This window comes from Chionomys nivalis, chromosome 13, assembly GCF_950005125.1.
Source record: "Chionomys nivalis chromosome 13, mChiNiv1.1, whole genome shotgun sequence".
Lineage (NCBI taxonomy): Eukaryota > Metazoa > Chordata > Mammalia > Rodentia > Cricetidae > Chionomys > Chionomys nivalis.
Genome location: NC_080098.1, coordinates 20,460,367 through 20,479,120, shown reverse-complemented (window position 1 = coordinate 20,479,120; position 18,754 = coordinate 20,460,367). Strand labels below are relative to the sequence as shown.

The 18,754-nt window shown below is 43.1% G+C and overlaps 1 protein-coding gene across 3 annotated transcripts in view; it reads right to left on the bottom strand.

Moving 5' to 3' along the window:
- Bend7 (BEN domain containing 7) overlaps positions 1-18,754 on the bottom strand; it is an 84,586-nt gene that overhangs the window by 63,953 nt on the left and 1,879 nt on the right. For 2 of the 3 annotated variants that reach the window (XM_057787455.1, XM_057787453.1), the window contains exon 2: positions 18,062-18,145. The exons of the other annotated variant lie outside the window; for it this stretch is intronic. Coding sequence is in view for 1 of the 2 variants with exons in the window: in XM_057787453.1 (XP_057643436.1) it covers positions 18,062-18,145 (84 nt within the window). In the remaining variant the exon portion in view is untranslated. The remainder of the gene's footprint in view (positions 1-18,061; positions 18,146-18,754) is intronic. 3 annotated transcript variants of the gene reach the window in all.

The window sequence follows — 18,754 nt, the reverse complement described above, 5'->3', positions numbered from 1 at the left end:
CACTATCTTTTTAGTAGAAAGATAAGAAATGATCAGATAAGTCCTTCAGAAAAACAATCTGGGAAGGTGATGGTGAAATTCATGTGTGGAGGGAAATCCAGGTGAGTATTGCTAAAGATTACACAGGGATGAGTTTTTGACACCATTAGGCATGGGAAAGGGAAAGAAGACATTAAAAGAGTTTAATCAAAAGGACTTAGTGATTAGCTCCTGGGAGAATGAGGCAGAAGAATGTCAAAGAGAGATCCATGACAGATAACTCTAAGATTTCTAGCTCATGTACCCGAATGGGTATTAACAGCAGCCAGAGAATTACAAAAAGAAGGCTACAAAGATGTGAGAATATACCGAGCCTTGGGTACTTTTTTATTCAGGCTGGGAACTGAAGCCCCAGCCCTACCTAGTGCTTGCTGTATCTCTGAGCTATATCACAGCCCAAAGAACCTTGTTTTGATAAAGTCAGATAAGTAGGTACTTGGAAATGTCGCCATGTAAACTTGACCAAGGCTGCCCTCTCTGGACAGACTATTCCTGAGGACCACTAACAATTCCAGGGATTGCTGGACACCGTACAGAGAACTGGATCTTCTCTGAATGTATAACGGGATGCAGACAGCTCAAAGTACTCATTTAAACATTAATGGAGGTATGAGTACACTTGTTTCTAAGCTGGGAGGTAAGTGAAACCCAGTCCTTCTGAATCCTCCAGGCAGTGAACAAACTCCACTCCTCCCCCTTACAGTATGAAACATAGCAGTCACTTGCCTAGCAGAACAAAAGGATAGACTCAGGGAAGCTGGAATGTTCACTGTTGGTTAGCTTTTTACTACACGATTGTGTCCAGTTTTGTCTTAAAGAGGCTGAAATAATGAAAAATCCAACGATTAAAAGAAGCAGAAAAGGGCTGGAGAGATGGCTCAGAGGTTAAGAACATTGCCTGCTCTTCCAAAGGTCCTGAGTTCAATTCCCAGCAACCACATGGTGGCTCACAACCATCTGTAATGAGGTCTGGTGCCCTCTTCTGGCCTTCAGGCATGCACACAGACAGAATATTGTATACATAATAAATAAATAAATAAATAAATAAATAATATCTATTTTAAAAAAAAAAAAGCAGAAAAGAGGTTAAAGAAGTTGTGCCATTTTATTAAGAAATAATAGTGAATAATTCAATATCTTCAAATACACTAAGGGTATTATGAATAGGACCCTGTTCTTTATCAATAAGGGAAAAAGCAGCTGAAGAAGTAGCTGACAGGCTGGAGGGCAGGCAGGGCTGGTCCTAAAGGGCTGGCTGGTCTCAGAGTGAGATGACAGTGAGAACCCTTTCCAGTTGGGGATGCTGAAAACATTCTGGAACCAGACAGTGACGATGGCTGCACAACACCGAGGGTACTTCTGAAAAGCATGCTCACAACCCTCATGTTCTTCAGGTAACGGCATGCTAAAGTAAATACAAAAAGGTTGATCTTGGCAGTGGGAAGCATATGCCGACCAAGACAATACAAACGACCTAAAACATGTCCTCTCAGACACCTGTGCAGGCTGGTGTGGGGCCGTGTCTTAGGGAGACTAAGCTAACTGCTGTCAGATGCTAGCAGAGAGGGAGACAGGCTCCTCACGTCTATAGCGTCGGTCTCACCACGGATCTCAGCCTGTGAAGTAGAAGAAAAGGAATTTGAAGCAGGCTCTGCTCTGAGAGGACTTGAGATTAGCACCTCATTCCAGACTCATTAACTCCAGAGACTCTCAAGGCTCCCAGCAGGTACCCCTCAGCGGGGGTGGGGCGTGCTTACCAGGAACGTGCAAGACCAGGATTCCAATCAGCAAAACATGACCTGAGAAGGGACAGTTGGCAGAAGAGAGCAACGGTTTTCTAAGTGAACCCTTTTGTAAACTACAATCTTTAGCGAAACCCCAATAAATAAAGAACAGCAAGCTCTGCTGAAGAGGCTGTGCCAGGTCCCAGCTTCCTGTAAGGCCTTGGAGGGCATTCAAGAACTCCAAGGGCTCCACACAGCATAGTCTGGATGCCATGGAACAGGAAAGAGGCAAAAAAGGGGCCACAGATTATTAAGGTAGTGAGTCAGGCACTCTGGTAAGGACGTCTAGACAGTAAATACGGTCTCACGTTCGAGGACTCTGCTAAGCTGGAAACTAGACAAGTGACAAAATATAATTCATGAGAGGAATAAATGACTTGATAAATATTTTAATTTTTATGTCCCTGATGATTAATGTAATGAAAATTATTGTGAAATTCATTATCCTTTAATTTGGCAAATATTAAAGATTCATTAAGCCCATTTTTGAATAGCGGAATACCTATCTTCATATTTTCCTGGTAGGTGTATAATTTGGTAAAACAAAACAAAATACCTTTTTGGAGTGAAATTTGGCAAGCCCCCTTGTAGGAATTAATCCTGCAGAAACAGTTCAACAACCATCTATAACACAGTGCAAGTACATTCACTGAAGTAATAAATACTGGGGACAACCCAAGTTATTGATGGAGCATTTACAGAACTTCATAACAGGTAAGTAGGGAGTGAAACAGACCATTGCGTAAGAATTTGAAAGTATGTATAAACTCCATGAAGGCTATGTTCATCACAACCACATTCTTACTGGATAACCAGGACCTACAACTGCCTGGCTGGTTTAAGGTAGGTAATAATTATGAGTGAAACAAATGCAGATTTAGTTAAGCGAAAAAAAAATCGCAAAACATGATATGATGTGATTCCATTTTCTCTCCTGGTAATGCACACGCATTTACAGACACGTATTTCCACAAACATTTTTATTAACACTGAGGGTGCAATGGGCAATTGGATCCTTTATGTTTTACCCCCATTTCCAGCTTGACAAACTTTAACTTTCAAAAGAATGTTCAAATATGCATTACTTTTTTTTGAAGAAAAATTACACACACACACACACACACACACACCCTTGGTACTTTTGGTATAAGGCAACCAGTATGTAGACTAGCTCTGGGAATGAAAACATGACAATGGAGTTAGGCAGAAAAGGCTGACGTGGCTAGGGAGCACAGCAAAGGGAGCTGGGAAAGAACGGTTCTGGGGAGTGCCGTAGTTTGGGTGGAATATGTGCTTGAGATCACCTTCCACTGAAATCCCACAAAAATTGTGTGATTTCTTTGGAGCACCAGACAGAAATCTCAAGGTCCAAATCAGGAGCAGAAGGAGAGAGAGCACGAGCAAGGAACTCAGGACCACGAGGGGTGCACCCACACACTGAGACAATGGGGATGATCTATCGGGAACTCACCAAGGTCAGCTGGCCTGGGTCTGAAAAAGCATGGGATAAAACCGGACTCGCTGAACATAGCAGACAATGAGGACTACTGAGAACTCAAGAACCATGGCAATGGGTTTTTGATCCTACTGCACATACTGGCTTTGTGGGAGCCTAGGCAGTTTGGATGCTCACCTTACTAGACCTGGACGGAGGTGGGTGGTTCTTGGACTTCCCACAGGGCAGGGAACACTGATTGCTCTTAGGGCTGACGAGGGAGGGGGACTTCATTGGGGGAGGGGGAGGGAAATGGGAGGCGGTGGTGGGGAGGAGGCAGAAATCTTTAATAAATTAATTAATTAATTAAAAAAAATTGTGTGATTTATAAAGGAATTTATATGCATATAGGGGAAATAATGCTTAAGCTACTTTCTATATAACTTTTACTATGTCCTAGGACAGGAGTTCTCAACCTGTGGTCACAACTCCTTTGGGGGTTTCCTATCAGATATCCTGCATATCAAATATTACGATCCATAACAGTAGCATAATTAGTTATGGAGTTGCAATGAGAATGATTTTATGGCTGGGAGCCACCACAACAAGAGGAACTGTATTAAAGGGCCACAGAACTAGGAAGGTTGAAAACCACTGTCCTAGGCCCTCTAGCAAGTATGATCTTCAGGAGTGTCCAAGATCCTGGCGTTACAACATAATATTACCATCTAGAATGTGCTGGAGAGCATTCATGGCTACCCTGAGATATACAGTGACAGCAGAACCAGGCACACCTGCTCAGCCGAGAATAAGCTGAGAGTTTCCAACTCTGGTATCTGACTTTCCTCGGGAGAAGCTAGCGGATGCGTTAGAGAACTGAGCTGGATGGAGCCGGGGTCGAGGTCCATGTGCTTCACTCAAGTAGACAGTGAGAGGCAGAGGGCTTCTCTGTCGAGGTCATGCTGTGTGGTATCCGGGAAGTTTCTGTCACATAATCTGGATGCAGTTTAGCACCTTGACCACTTTTATGTCAGCATACATGGTGGTAGCAATGGACTCCTTAGAGGAGCATCTTTATGAGTCTGATTGGCTGTGCTACTCCAGACTAAGAACAGTGAGGCTCATACATTTCCTTTTAAATTAGAAACTTGATTCATATAAACCTGTTAGTTTTATGAAAGACAAATGTTTTATTGTTAAAAGCAGAATGAATCTGAATGTATTTATGTTAGTTATTCTATGACCTGTATAGAAAAACACTGATAATACAATAGGACAAAAAAATAACAAGATTGTCTCCAATTCACAGCACTGCAAAGGCAAAACACACCAAAAACAACAATAAACTCACACACAGAAGCAAAATGAGATGCTTCTGAATACCTATAGTAATGTAAATAAAAACCTTGCCTTCAGTCAGTGAGATGAAATATTCATAACTTACTGTTTGGAAAGAGACAGTCTTTTCAATATAATTTGAAATGCTGATCCTCTAATCTACTGTACAGAACTCTTCTGACAAAGCTCTAATACACAGTGCAAATCTGTGTTTCCCAAGATGTTAATTTCCATATCAACATCATGGATCAGCTAAATGTGAACATGACTGAATATTGGCTGAATTACATTTCTTCAGTAATTAAAAAAATTAAAATATTGCAAGTTAAATACACATGCTGTTACACAGTTTTGTTTTCAATGTAAATAATAGAGATGATGATGAGAACAGGTCACACGTGCAGCCTTTTCCTTTAAAGATCTCATGAATTCGGGTAACCTTGCAGCCAGAGGCACCTAGAGTGGCAGCCTATGAGTGAGACTAGTGGAAGTTCCTAGAGTTAAGCAATGGCAGCTTAAGTGAGTAGCTTCCCAACTTTATGACAGGGTTCAAGTAAGAAACATTTCCATGACAACCTAGAACATGGACAGCATGCACACAAACGTGATGACAGTTTCATGAATTTCACTAATTCGTTATGCTTGCATGCAATGCACTCTGACATTTTCTATTTATTTTTTTGTTTGTTTATAACTAGCTGCTGCTGCTAGTTACTGTTCTCAGTGCTAACGATAATCCACTAAATTGATATCACAACCCATTTCTTTGTCAAAACCACTGGTATGCAAAGCACTGCCTTTGATGCCTTAGTTTTTCAGGGCACCTGTCCAGGTGTCTTCCTGCCCTCCACATTCTTTCTGGAGTGAGTGATTCTCTCTGGTCTCCAATAACCATGTGTATACAGAACTCCAGTGCACATTTCACTTCAGGGTCCCAGACCCATTTATTCAATTGTGTATTAGACAACCTCTCTTAGACATTGCAAAATCAATCTTAATATCATAGCTCCAGCTTTATTTTGCTATGACTGAGCCTATCTCCAAGTCTTAGCAAACTTAGCTGTTGTAGCCAGAAACCGGGGAACTATTCCTCTTCTCTTGTCCTCCTCCAGCCACTGAATCATTAAGCTCCGTTTCTTGTCATTTCTCAGTTACTTTAGGATGCTTCCCCGTCACTACTACAACTTCATTCCTATTATTACTCGAGGCTTCTACCCAAAAGCCTCCGCGCCACCCTTCTCCAGTTATTCCACCCTGACTTTAGTGGGCTCTTTCAAAAATGCAAATCTAATTATTCCATGTACTCCTATGAAATGCCAAAACCATTAGAATGAAGTCCCAGCTCCTCAACATGGCTCACTGGCTTCCCTGTCTGACCTCCTTGCTCCTTTCTGGAGTCTTGGTTCCTGCCACCTCTCTCCTGATATCTACGGAAGTGGCATTCAGTCTGCAGACTTGGTTCTTGCCACCTCTCCCCAAGTGTCTACGGCAGTGGCATTCAGTCTACAGTCTTGGTTCCTGCCACCTGCCCCCCAATATCTCTGGCAGTGGCATTCAGGTCTGGCTGAACACTAGGATCACATAGGTAATGTCTGCCTCCCTTCAGAACAATTCAATCAGAATCTAATTAGTTAGTAACTGTCACACCCAGCCAGCAGGCCCACCACTTTATGTATAAAATGTAGGTCTTACAGCAGTTCTGAAGCTCCTCCATGTTTCTGTTCCTACGATGCCATGATCTCTCTGAACGCTCAGCCCCTCGGATATAATATAAGATAAAACATAACTAACACATCAGAGTAGAACAAAATAAACACACAGAAGGACAAGAGTACAAGGAAAGACACAAGAAACAAACACAGACGCAGAGACCCACTGGTTTGCACATGCTGGAATCACTTAAACAGCTAAACAGAAAGAAAAGGCCCTTTCTAAAAGGCCATGTTTCTGAGTACCCGGGGGTCTCTGCTGCTCCGAGTACCCACAGTGCCCTTACTTCCCTCATCTCAACCCAGTGGGTGAAACATCTCTTAGCCTGGCATTAGTGGCAGTTCAAAATAAATTATATTAACAGATATGTTAGGAAGATTCAGTTAAGGAAAGCTTTTAAAAACTGATCTATAAGAAGTAAACTGCCAGGGGCTGGACAGATGGCTCAGCGGTTAAGAATTAACACTGACTGCTCTTCCAGAGGACCCAGGTTCAATTCCCAGCACTCACACGGTAGCTCACAACTGTCTGTAATTCCAGTTCTAGGGGACCCAACACCCAGGGCAAAATATCAATGCACAGAAAATAGATAAAAAAATTTTTTTTTAAATTGAAAAAAAAAAGAAGTAAGCTGGCAAGTGTGTCATCTTCGAAAGAACGTCTCCTTCCTATCGAGCAAACACGGATGACAAGCAGGACCACCAGGTACCTCTGCCCAATCTTGTCTTACATATCCATCCAAGGTGGAAGATGTCAGAAAAAGATCTCTCTACTTGACAAATGAAGAATGGCCAAAGTAACCCAGGGAGAGTGGGGTCAAGAGAGGGCACACATGGCTGCTGTGTTCCAGCACCAGGCTCTTCCTTCCAGAGGAGCATTCTGTGGAGAAATCCTAAAGCTGTGTTCCGTGGCAGCAGCTCCCCAGCCACGGTTCATGCAGTGCATACTAAGGTGCCTATTAAAGTCTTGCTGTAATCGAAAAAATTATATATGTGCGATGAGAATGAGTTAGTGTTAATGGAAGAACCTTAAGTTCTGCCTCCTCTGACTTTGTACTTTTTAGTTGTATCTTAACCTTGCATTTTTGTGGGATTCTGTACATTTTATATGTAGGCGTGAAGTCATGTTTGAGATATAATTCCATTAACCACATACGCAACTTCATAGTCTATTATGTTGCATCCACTTTTTCTGTAAAAATAAATTGTTAAGGATATTATTCCTGGAACAGAATAAATTCTTGGAATTACTGAGTAACTTATGTACCGTACCACTGTTCCAAGAACACATTACTTATTTTATCATGACAAAGTAAAGTTATTAATCTTCTGGCTTCCACTTCAACAATGAGAAATGCTGTAAGATGCACAGACACCTGCATTCCATTTCAGTTCAACTTTATATCATCCATAAACATCTCTGTTTTGGACACCTCGTCCAAACAAATGCTCACAGCATACTCCGTGTAGCACTCGATTTTATGAAACCATAAAAGTTCCTTGCTGTTAATTACAGAGACAAATGTCTCATCACACATTTGGTTACCAGATAGCATAATTAGTTTTCTCCATTAACCTTTCAGATATAAAATTTGATTTCCAAGTAAAAAACATTATAAAACCCTTGGAACTCAAATAACACAGCATACTTGTGCATGCTTGGAAAAAAATGTAATACTCAGAGAACAATTTTATAGATTCTTATTTACAAGGATACTGATTGTCTGGAATAGGGAAGAAAATGTCTCAACTTTGCAATGATTTTAAGTACATTGTCAAGTACACATGTAATAAGCCGTCCTTTGTACAGAAAGGAGGCACAGTAACCTGACCATCAACAGAATGTGCCCTCCGTCTTTCTCTGTCCATCACAGTCTCTCATTTGTGAGACAGACAGACAGAGAAGGATAAGACAACAGCCAAACATCCAAGGCAAGAGTGCTCAGTCGGCTGATGGGAACGGGGTAGTGCTGTGCCCCACAACAAGGTTTCCACCAAGACAGCGCATATGAGCCGGTGGGCAACGAGACCGCATCAGACCAGAGCTGGAGCATCCTAGCTTTGTAACCAAGTCCTGTGACTGCCACACAGCGACAGACCTGCCTACTGCTGCACAACTGTAGGGTTTTCTTCTTTCTTATTTTTTTTCGGTTCAAAGCTAAATTGCGCACAAAAGACTAGTCCACACCATGGCCTGCTAAGGACTACACTGTAGGTCACATATGTAGGAGGCACATTTGACTGTTATAACATGTGGATAGGCTATACTGACATGTATGTGTATTTAGGCTGCCAACATGTTACGGATAGAATGAAGACCACCTGCACTACTGCAGGGGACATTCCTATGCAAGAAACTGTCTCTGCTCAATGTGTTGTCTCACGCAGATTAGCTGACAATTGGTAGGAAATTACAGTTAGCATGCTTCAATGTGGTACTCCTTCACTCAAGAATGGTTATTTATTTTTTTTTGTTTGGTTTTTCGAGACAGGGTTTCTCTGTGGCTTTGGAGCCTGTCCTGGAACTAGCTCTGTAGACCAGGCTGGTCTCGAACTCACAGAGATCCGCCTGCCTCTGCCTCCCGAGTGCTGGGATTAAAGGCGTGCGCCACCACCGCCCGGCCTCAAGAATGGTTATTAAAGCTGGTGGTGGTGGCATACGCCTTTAATCCCAGCAAAGGGAGGCAAAGGCAGACAAATCTTGATGAGTTTAAGGCTAGCCTGGTCTACAGAGCGAGTTCCAGGACAGTCAAGGCTACACAGACAAACCCTATCTTGAAAAACAAACAAACAAACCAACAACAATGGCTCATTAAGAGTCGTCCAGTACCAAATATTGCAATAGGAAAACAGTAAGCATTTAAAATCAGAAGTCTTGCCCTTAAAGAGACTTAAGATGAACCTGGAATGATCAATAAAGGAGGACCACACAGAGGGTGGAAGAGGTCACTCCAGACTGAGACCAGCAATGGATAGCTCAGGAATATGCACTGTAATATTTCAGGGGCACCTCCCCAAGTGGTGTGAGTATCTAAAGCCATGGAGGTAGATAGAAGGCAGCTAACACACAGGGTCACAAATGGCATCCTGTTTCAGAGAGACAGGACAAGAATGGGGGGCTCTTATTAACCTAGTGAAATAGGAAATATACACAATTAAAACTAAACATTCTATTGTTGGGGTTGACATATTTTACTTGTGAAATGAGAGGTCCAGTTAGTTACTAAATATATCACCAGGATAAGAACTTTTAAGAGGTCAAAGAGTTGAGTAACAAAGTTTTAAATTGGAGGTTTCACTTCAAGCCAAGTTTAAAATCAGACTCTTTTTTTTTTTTCCTTCATTCACCAAACAGCCATTGATGTTCTGGGCAGAGCTGACCCTTAGTCTACAATGTAGCAGGAGAGGTCCATGGATAAACTACTTATGTTTCTACTTTAATAGGAGTCTCAGGAATGTTGCAGGGCAGAGGCTGGAGAGTGTGTATAGAGGAAGCTTCAGGAATGGCAGAGAACCAGTGAGAGAGGAAGATGGGTGGCAAGGAACGGTGACAAGGTGCACGGCCTACAGTCTGAGGAAGCAGGCCCCTTGTAAGAGTGAAAAGTGGCTGGTCCTGCTGGGTGTAGGGCTGAGAATAAACGGGAAGGAGACACAGTTTGTGAGGGCGGCCGTGCCATGCAAAGGAGGGTGGGCCTTCACAAGAAGGCATTAAATGAAGGGCAATGTCAGGCAGGGTAGCAAGCCAAGGCGTGTGGGAGACTAGAAGAAAACTAAAGGTGTCTCCTGGATCAGCTACTCCATGGCTGGGCTGCTGGCATGCCCAGGCTGTCTCCCCGGTGCTGCTGCTGCTGCTGCTGCTGGATCCCTTTCTAGGTTGTTTTCTCTCCAATAATCTGTTACTTACAAGAATAACAGGTTTCCTGTATCAACGTCCTAGGTCTATTTTTAACTTTAAGATGCAAAATACAATGCTCCAGAATCTTTACTTTTCTTACAGAAGCTCATAATACTTTTTTTTTTTTTTTAGGCTAAGCATATTGCCATGGGAAGTGGGAAGGGAAACTATCAATGTGTCTTGGACTCTCCCCTTCAAGGACATTTTATAATGACTGATTCACAACCGGGGTAGGAGAAGTAAATGTGACATCTCCACTTCTCACCTAGACACCGAGTCTACACGAGAACTGCAACCTTCCTCAGGACAGACCCTGCCCCGTGTGGTCTCAAGTCTGGGTGCAGGTGATGTCAGTCTCACCTGTCCCTTGTAGGGCACCCCTGGGAAGGTGTGACTTGAGTAGCTGTGCTCATGGCCTGTCTTCCCCCAGAAAGGTAACGGATGACAGGCTTATTGTTGGGATTGTACAATGTACGGCTTTATTTTCTTTAAGTAAAAACCTGCTTAGTGTAGATTCTGAGAATTAGACCGAGTTAGACCCGGTATTAATGGGTAAGTATTGTCTAGGGCACTTTGCCTCTATAAAATGATTCCAGTGTCATGGCAAAGGTCAACACAAGCAGATCACATGGCCTTTCAATTTCAGTTTTCAATATGATACTGACTTTTACTTGCAAGCTTCTCTCCTGTTTGAACTTTTCTGGACTTTTAAAAGGAAGATATTACAAACTGTATCTCACAGACCACCAGAAAACCCAAATTTTAGCTAAAGCCTGCACCCACTCTTGAGGACCCACACAGGGCAGTGTCTGTCCTGAAGAAGGTTGCAGTTCTCGTGTAGACTCGGTGTCTTTCAACAACGGCTGTGTGGTGGTTTGAATGGTAATGGTCACCCATAAGCTCATATGTTTGGATGTTTGGTTCCCGATTGGTGGACTGTGTAGGAAGCATTAGGGCTGTGGCCTTGTTGGAGGAGGTGCCACTCTGGAGTTTTCAAGCCAGGAAGAGCTGACTGAGGGTCAGGATGTAAGCTCTCAGTTACCGCTCTAGTGCCATACCTGCTTGCCACTATGCTTCCCACCATGACGACCATGGACCAACCCTCTGAAACCATAACAAGTCCCCATTTAAGTACTTTCTCTTTTTGTTTGTTTGTTTTTCAAGACAGGGTTTCTCTGCGTAGACCAGAATAGCCTCGAATGTAGAGATCTGCCTGCCTATGCCTCCCAAGTGTTTAGATTAAAGGCGTGTGTCACCATCTCCCAGCTAAATATTTTCTTTTTTATGAGTTGCCTTGGTTATGGAGTTTATCACAGCAGCAGAGAGTAACTAAGACAGCCTGCTAGAATACAAGAACGTCTTCAAAGAGGTTCTGTGAAACACTGAAGTTTGGTTTATCAGCTAATGCAAAAGCTGCAACAGAGTAGTGCATTTTAAGATCATTCTTCTTCAGTATGATGTAGCAGTGTCTGAAACATCCACATATTAAATGAGAGTCCCAAGACTTCCCAGGTAAGCACCATTATAAACACAGCACTATACTGAGTGCTTCTGAGGATCCGAAGAGGAATCCAGGCCCGCTTGCCTCTAGGACTAGACAAGCGACATCAGGACAGACTAGGAGAGGTGGAAACAGACAAACAGTTTGATGTGACAACTGTCACAAACAGAACTGGGGAAGAGTCTGCCCGGTTTCTTCGATCACAATACAGCCAGGCACAAAAATAAAGATGAGGCAGTACATGGAAAGTACTGGGTTTTTCTGTTTGTTTATTTGTTTTGTTTTGTTTTGTCAAGACAGGGTTTCTCCGTGTGGCAGCGCTGACTGTCCTGGAACTCCCTTTGTAGACCAGACTAGCCTTGAACTCAAAGATCCACCTGCTCTGCCGCACGCCACTACTGCCAAGAAAGTACTGGGAAGGACTGACTGATGTTGATCTTCAGTAGTAAACCATTCAAAAGAAAAACACTTTGAATTTGGAAGGAGCTAGGGAAAAGGAATAATATGAATTAAGAGCACAGTGCCTTCCAGTTTGAAAAGATGTGACTTAGGACTCCATATGCTAAAGAAGAATCTGATGAAGTAGCTTGGCAGGCACTATTACTCCATCACAGGAGATAAAGAAACTTCCTCAAAAGCTTTATTCAAGATGCCATTAATTGTTTTAATTTTATTTTTAAAATGTGTGTGGGTGTTTTGCCTGCATGTATATCTGTGTACCACAGCAATGCAGCATCTGTGGGAGCCAGAAGAGGAGGTCAGATCCCTGGAACTGGAGTTACAGACGGCCATGAGAGTCGTGGGTGCTGGGTCCTCTACAAGAGCAGCCCATGCTCTTAAACCCTGAGCCATCTCTTCTGCCCCTCAAGGTGCCACTGACTGCTAACCAGAGATCGAACTGAAGTTTTCTGAACCTAGGTCTTTTTCTCTGCTGTACTATAAACTGAAAAGGCTTGTAGCCAAGGCAATATTGGAACTGAACTTTAAATACCAGCAGGACAGAGAGGATGTCGTTAGGAGCCTGGACAGGGGACAAGGCATGGTAGAGGAGAGTGGAGACTGCAGAAGCAGCCATGGTGATAAGGCAGAGACAAGAATTTAAGGAGTTTCAGGGGCTATGAGAAGAGGCCAGTTCGACATAGAACATTTTTTTCAGTGAGAGTAAGACAGAAGAGAAGAATGGAAAGGTAAGCTAGGAAGACAATGAGCAGGAAGATGAGGAGGATGGTGTTCTCTCCACGAAGCAGAAGCAGAAAGAATCTGGCCAGGCCACAGTCAAAGGCAGCTCGTGGGGGTGAGTAAACACTTCTACAGACCCACTTCTCTCATCTGCAAATGGAAACGTCTTCTCAGAAGCAGTGTGAGTTCAAACAGGAAAGCCTGGAAGTGCCGAGCACACAGGAGACAACAACCCTCTCTTCCTCAGTGGTACCTGAGCTCCTCCAACTCTTAGCAACAAATGACTTCATATTTTGGGGTGCCCATCTTCATCTGCAGAAGTCCCACTTGCTGGGGAGCAGGAATTTTGAGGCAGGGAGGTGCTGGTAGGACTGGACTATGGATGCTGAATGCTCAGTTATAAGAAACAAACTGGAGTCTACAGTCCCTGCAAAGAAGAGTTACTCTGTCAGAACAGCTCACATGAGCAGAATGGGGGAGTGAAGAAAGGAGTAGAGGCAAAAAAGACCTCAGAGCAGGTGTCAAGAGCCCCGATTTTTTTTCTTCTATTTTTTTTGGTTTTTCGAGACAGGGTTTCTCTGTGGCTTTGGAGTCTGTCCTGGGACTAGCTCTGTAGACCAGGCTGGTCTCGAACTCACAGAGATCCGCCTGCCTCTGCCTCCCGAGTGCTGGAATTAAAGGCCTGCGCCACCATCGCCCGGCTTAAGAGCCCCGATTTTAAATACGATCAACTGCTAACTATGTACAGCTTTGTGCAAGTCACTTTTATCTATGAGATAAGCCTCTCATTTGTAAAAAACAGGAGGAAGACCAAGGTCTATTTCCTAGTCCAGCAGTGGTAGTAATTACACGATTAGTGAAAGCAGTGAGATAAGACTAACTACAAATGCCCCCCAGCTCTAGGAAGCCAGCAGCAGCTTACGAATGACCAAGTCTGCATCCATAGCTACAATATAGCTAATATACACAGGTGACTTTCTAACAATGAAGCAGGTTGCAAGTGCTTCTTAAGTCTTTTGGGGAGCCTAGAGTATAATCACATTTTGCTACTGATTGCAATCTTAGGAAACATGGGGTTCCAGGTTTACTTAACAATGACCGCAGCATTCCAAGCTAGAGACGTAGGATTATGGAGCATGTGAGGTTCTCTGGGTCTCCGTCACCCTTCTTGGAGCAGCTCTGCTTTCCTTCTGTCAGCAGTACAAGCTGGGGGCCCCTGCAGGGGAGCGCATCTGAATAAGCATACCATGTGGTCAAGGGCAGGATTTGAGGAGAGACACACTGGTTTACACCCTAGTCCTCCCACTGAGTAACTCTGTAAACTCTCAGATTCTCCTAGGAATAGGAATGACAGTACTTTTATCAGGACAATGAATGGAATAACATATGAAGTTCTTAGCATTATATCGCATCTGGCTTTTGCTAAGTGGTACCTACATCTGCCATATTCCTAGCAGACAGAGATGCTCCCTCACTGTACTGTCAAGGAAGAGAAGCACTCATGTGAAAAAGGGGGCAGCTTCAGAGACTGAGAGGGAGAAGCAAAGCATTTTAGATTCCAAATGCTAGTATTTAAGGGTTCTGCCTTTTTCTGTTTTCTTGATTCCTCTGACACAACAGTTACATCCATTCTTGGCATGCTATATGATGAACCATCAAAGATTCTTTCCTTTTGGGGTGGCCCCAGGTAGTACTTTTTGAGGTGGGACCCAGGCTACTCAAGTGGCTATCCCAGGGAGGAGCACTTGGCTGTGGTCAAGGACTAAATTCCTAGCTTGAAGAGGTGTGTGGAATTCTTCTGTGTTCTCTGAGGGGGTAGCAGCAGTTCTCATTAAGAAAGAGATTATAAATTCAGAGATCTGGACACCAATCAACCAGCATCACTACTGAACCATGTACTTCATCTGCTGAAACCTAGGTTATTGAATGAAATATGAAAAAGAACAACAGAAACAGGGGTTGGCACAAATGTATTTAGAGCTCAAGAAATATTTACTAAATGAATGAAGTAATGGGACTTGAACACCTGAAAAAATATGCCTTAGATTTCCATACCACAAGAGTAAATGAAAATCTAAAGTATAAAAAGGGACTTCGCTTAATTTATGTATCACTGTTACAAAGAATAAATTGTCTCATTAAAAAGTGTCTTCTTGTGAGCAGAAGCCTCAATAATCCCTGACTTGGTTTGGCAGAGAGGAAGTTAGGTTCTGCCACTAGTGGCCTTCCTGTCACTCTGAGCTTTACTCCCATTATTGTGGGATGAACAACTGCCCTGATCATTCTCAGATAACAGAAAACACTCTCCAAACTAAAGCGCAACACTCACTTAAGGTCCAACCGTAAAGATGCCTTAATCTGCTTATCACTCTGTGCTGGCTGGCCAGTACCACCCTTCCCACCAGGAATCTTCTGCTTATGCAAATCTCTGTAGTTCAAGGTCTAGCTCCCCACCCTACCCTTCCACCTACCTCTAGCTCCTTTTCTCTGTTCCTTTCTAACTGTCATTTGATTACTTTTAGGGAAGAGAGAGACTGGCAGTGGAGTGTTTGCCCCAAGCCAAAAATGAGGATGGTGACGTGCTGTCAGGGGTAGATGAGAACATTCGTATGAAGAGCCTTGCACGCTCCACTCAAACATCCACTGTTGTGATGGCTGCATAGTGAACCTCATTGCTGCCAGAATGGTCTTATCCCTACATCCCCTAAAGGACATTAGTCCACAGAGCAGGGACAGGGGCCCTGATCCCACTCACATTCCAGGAAAGGGGCTCAGCTCACAGTATTTCCTCACAGAAATACTTGTTGAGTTGGTTAAATAAGTTGTTTTCCTCAAACAGTGCTCAAATCTTCACTGTAGTTTCAGAAAGTCAAAGTCCACAGGGTAAAGTTACTTCTTATAACCCTTAATCAAATCAAAAACACGTGAGTAATTCCCAAAGCACTCACACAGCCATCATTCTAGGGAGCTCCTTTACCACGTTGAACATATTACATTAGTTAGCTGCCTAATGAGAGACATATCTAAATCTTATAGATGTAGAGTGTTACAGAGAACGCACGTGTCCAAATACAGAAAGTCATATGTCAACTGGGAGCTGTGCACTAGTTCTCTCTACAGGTACACAGTTAGTTCTCAAGTACTTAAGTATCAGACTCTCCTAGATCCACACCCTAGGTGATATTGGGAACAGGTTACAGCAGTGTATGAGATAAGCCGTATAAATCTATGTTTCAAGAAGAGTAGCATAAACTGTAACCCAGTGAACAACAAAATCCTGAATTTCAGATGCTATCTGGAGCCTTTTCTTGCTCTAGAAATCATGTTTTCAAATCATCTGCACTTCTTAACTGACCTGGGGGGCCTTTGGGAACCATATCTGATCTTCCCCAGAAGAGGTACTTACTCATCTCTAAGCTCTTGCTGTCAAAGGCCTTCTACAAACCATCTTCAAGATGAGCCCCACTCCATGCCTGCTTCTTTAACAGTATTCTTTTAGCTTCAGTTCAGATAAGGAAGAAAGAACATTTGCCCTATCCAAGAGCTTGCATCTTACTGGATCTCACCCCACTCTTCATTGTTCTTCCAGCCACACAATTGGATTACTACCTAACATCACCACTATTCTTCAAGCCACTAACAGGAATGAGTTTACCGGAGGCCTTTGCCACGCAAGAACTAAATCCAGAACATGGTGTTCCACTTACATGAGAAATGTAAAATTTCTAGCAGAAGGCAAATTCATTTTCTCGAGTGGTCCTTAAAGGACTCATCTGACCCAGGTTAGTGCTCTGAAGAGAGCCCAAAAGGAGACACGTCTCTTTCTGGGCTACAGCGTCTCTCTTGATTTTGGTGTTCAGTGCTCATAACAGTCAACGGGTGGTGCTGGCCTTGGGAATATTCTGCCTTACTATGATGATCCTTATGGTAGGAACTGCTCATGTTCCCCGATTTCACCTTTCTACGTCTGACTTCTGCCTGGCCCTTTGCACCTCTGCTCCCTTTCTCTTCCTTAGACCAAAACAGAGAGAAAACACACTACACTTTCCAGACGTTAAAATGTTTCTGTCAGAAAAAAAAGTGCCAATCTGGGTCTACGCAGCAATTCAGCCACAGGTATACCCATCCCCAGTCACTGGGTAGTTCTGGTCCTTGCTGTCAAGCCCTCGCACGCTGGCTTCCTCACATTGTCTGCTTCCTAACTATGCAGCACCTGGCTCTCGACCTACTACTACCTGGGGTTGTAGAGTCCAGGAAGGGCAAAGTTGAAGCCAAATGTCACTGTTTACCCCATACTTTGCCTGGTTAGCACTTTGGGAGGAGCATCCTAGACATTTTGATTTGGGGCTCAAAGGCTGCAGGTACCAACTGACAGGCAAGAGTCTTCATGTATGTACTTTATGCCCACACCACACCTGGCAAACAGGCTCCGGCACTTGTCAGAAGGGTTGGAGGATGCTGCCTTTGTTCTGTCTGCCCCTGAGGTAGGCAAACCAGGAAGGATGGCACAGGTGAAAAGCCTCTTCTCTCTGACCACAGATGTCAGTGAGGACACAGCCAGGAAACAAAACACTGTTCGGTAGCAACTGGCACTATGAGGAGGTGGTTAGGCGGACAATCACACTTTTATCCTCCTTACGCTTTCTGACTAAAGATTTAATTTAATTTTGTCATGCCAGGATTAGCAACCAGGCCATAGAGGTGAAGGGACATTATAATAAGACAGCACATTAATCCTCTATCCCACCCAAGGCAGAAGCAAAACCAAACAAATAGCAGCTTCCTGGAAATTGAATTTCTGTTATCCAGATGTCAAAGATGTAATACCCCAATTACACAAACTCTTGCCAGTGAAGCATGCCAGCGAATATGCAATGGAAATGGGGTGAGCACGGGCGACAAAACTGCGCAGTCAGCATCTGGCTCTGTGACTGAGTGATAATTAGCACTGTGTGTAGACACTAATAAACATTTATGTCTGAAATTACAACTTTTAGCAATGTTAATAAGGGATATATTGGCAATCTATAAAATAAAAGGTCTTGAAAAGAATGTCATACGTTAAGCAGCGGCAGACATTTCCCGTTCTTACACCATCTCTCCCCCCTTACCCTGCCCCTGAAGCTGCAAATGACCATGCCACGCTGTTTTGCTGGGAAATTAATTGACATAGGAACCTACCTAAAAAAATGGGTTGTGTCTCTTTGGTCTCCCCATTAACATCGTGGCTGAATTCTGAGATCTTATACACCTCATGGTGATAATCTGGCACAAGAAAACAACCAAAAATTAGAATTCTAATGGCTTCAAGAAGTAAGAATAAGCAGTTAAAGACTCCCGTTCTCTATATGTATAATTTATAGGTACAATTTCAAAAACTCTCGCAGAGATTCAACGGGTTCTTCAATGGGAACCACTCAAACTTTGCTCACTGTGAAGTACACAAACTTGAAATATCACTCTGACTTTACACAACGGCTATGCGTGGCTAGAGTTTTCACGGTCAAGTTTGCCCTCAGATAGCAATTACCAGGTTTCTTTTCTTTGAGAGAGCAAATATATTTGTAAGAAAATGAACAATCTTGCCGAACCTCAGGTCAGGGGAGTTTCCCAAATGTATTTCCACAACCCATTTTCATGAGCATATCAATAGTAGTGCGCCTCTCTTGACTCAGGTTAGTCAAACAATCTCAGCTTAAAAGTAAGCACATTAAAAAAAAAGATACTAATGTGTTATTTCAAAAAAAAGTACACTTTGAGAAGCAAGATTCTTCCCTTTCACATAAATGAATCTTTTGCATTCAACCACTGCTCTTTATTGAACATGCAATAGTTTATCTTGCAAAAAAAAAAAAATTGAAAAGCACCTGCACA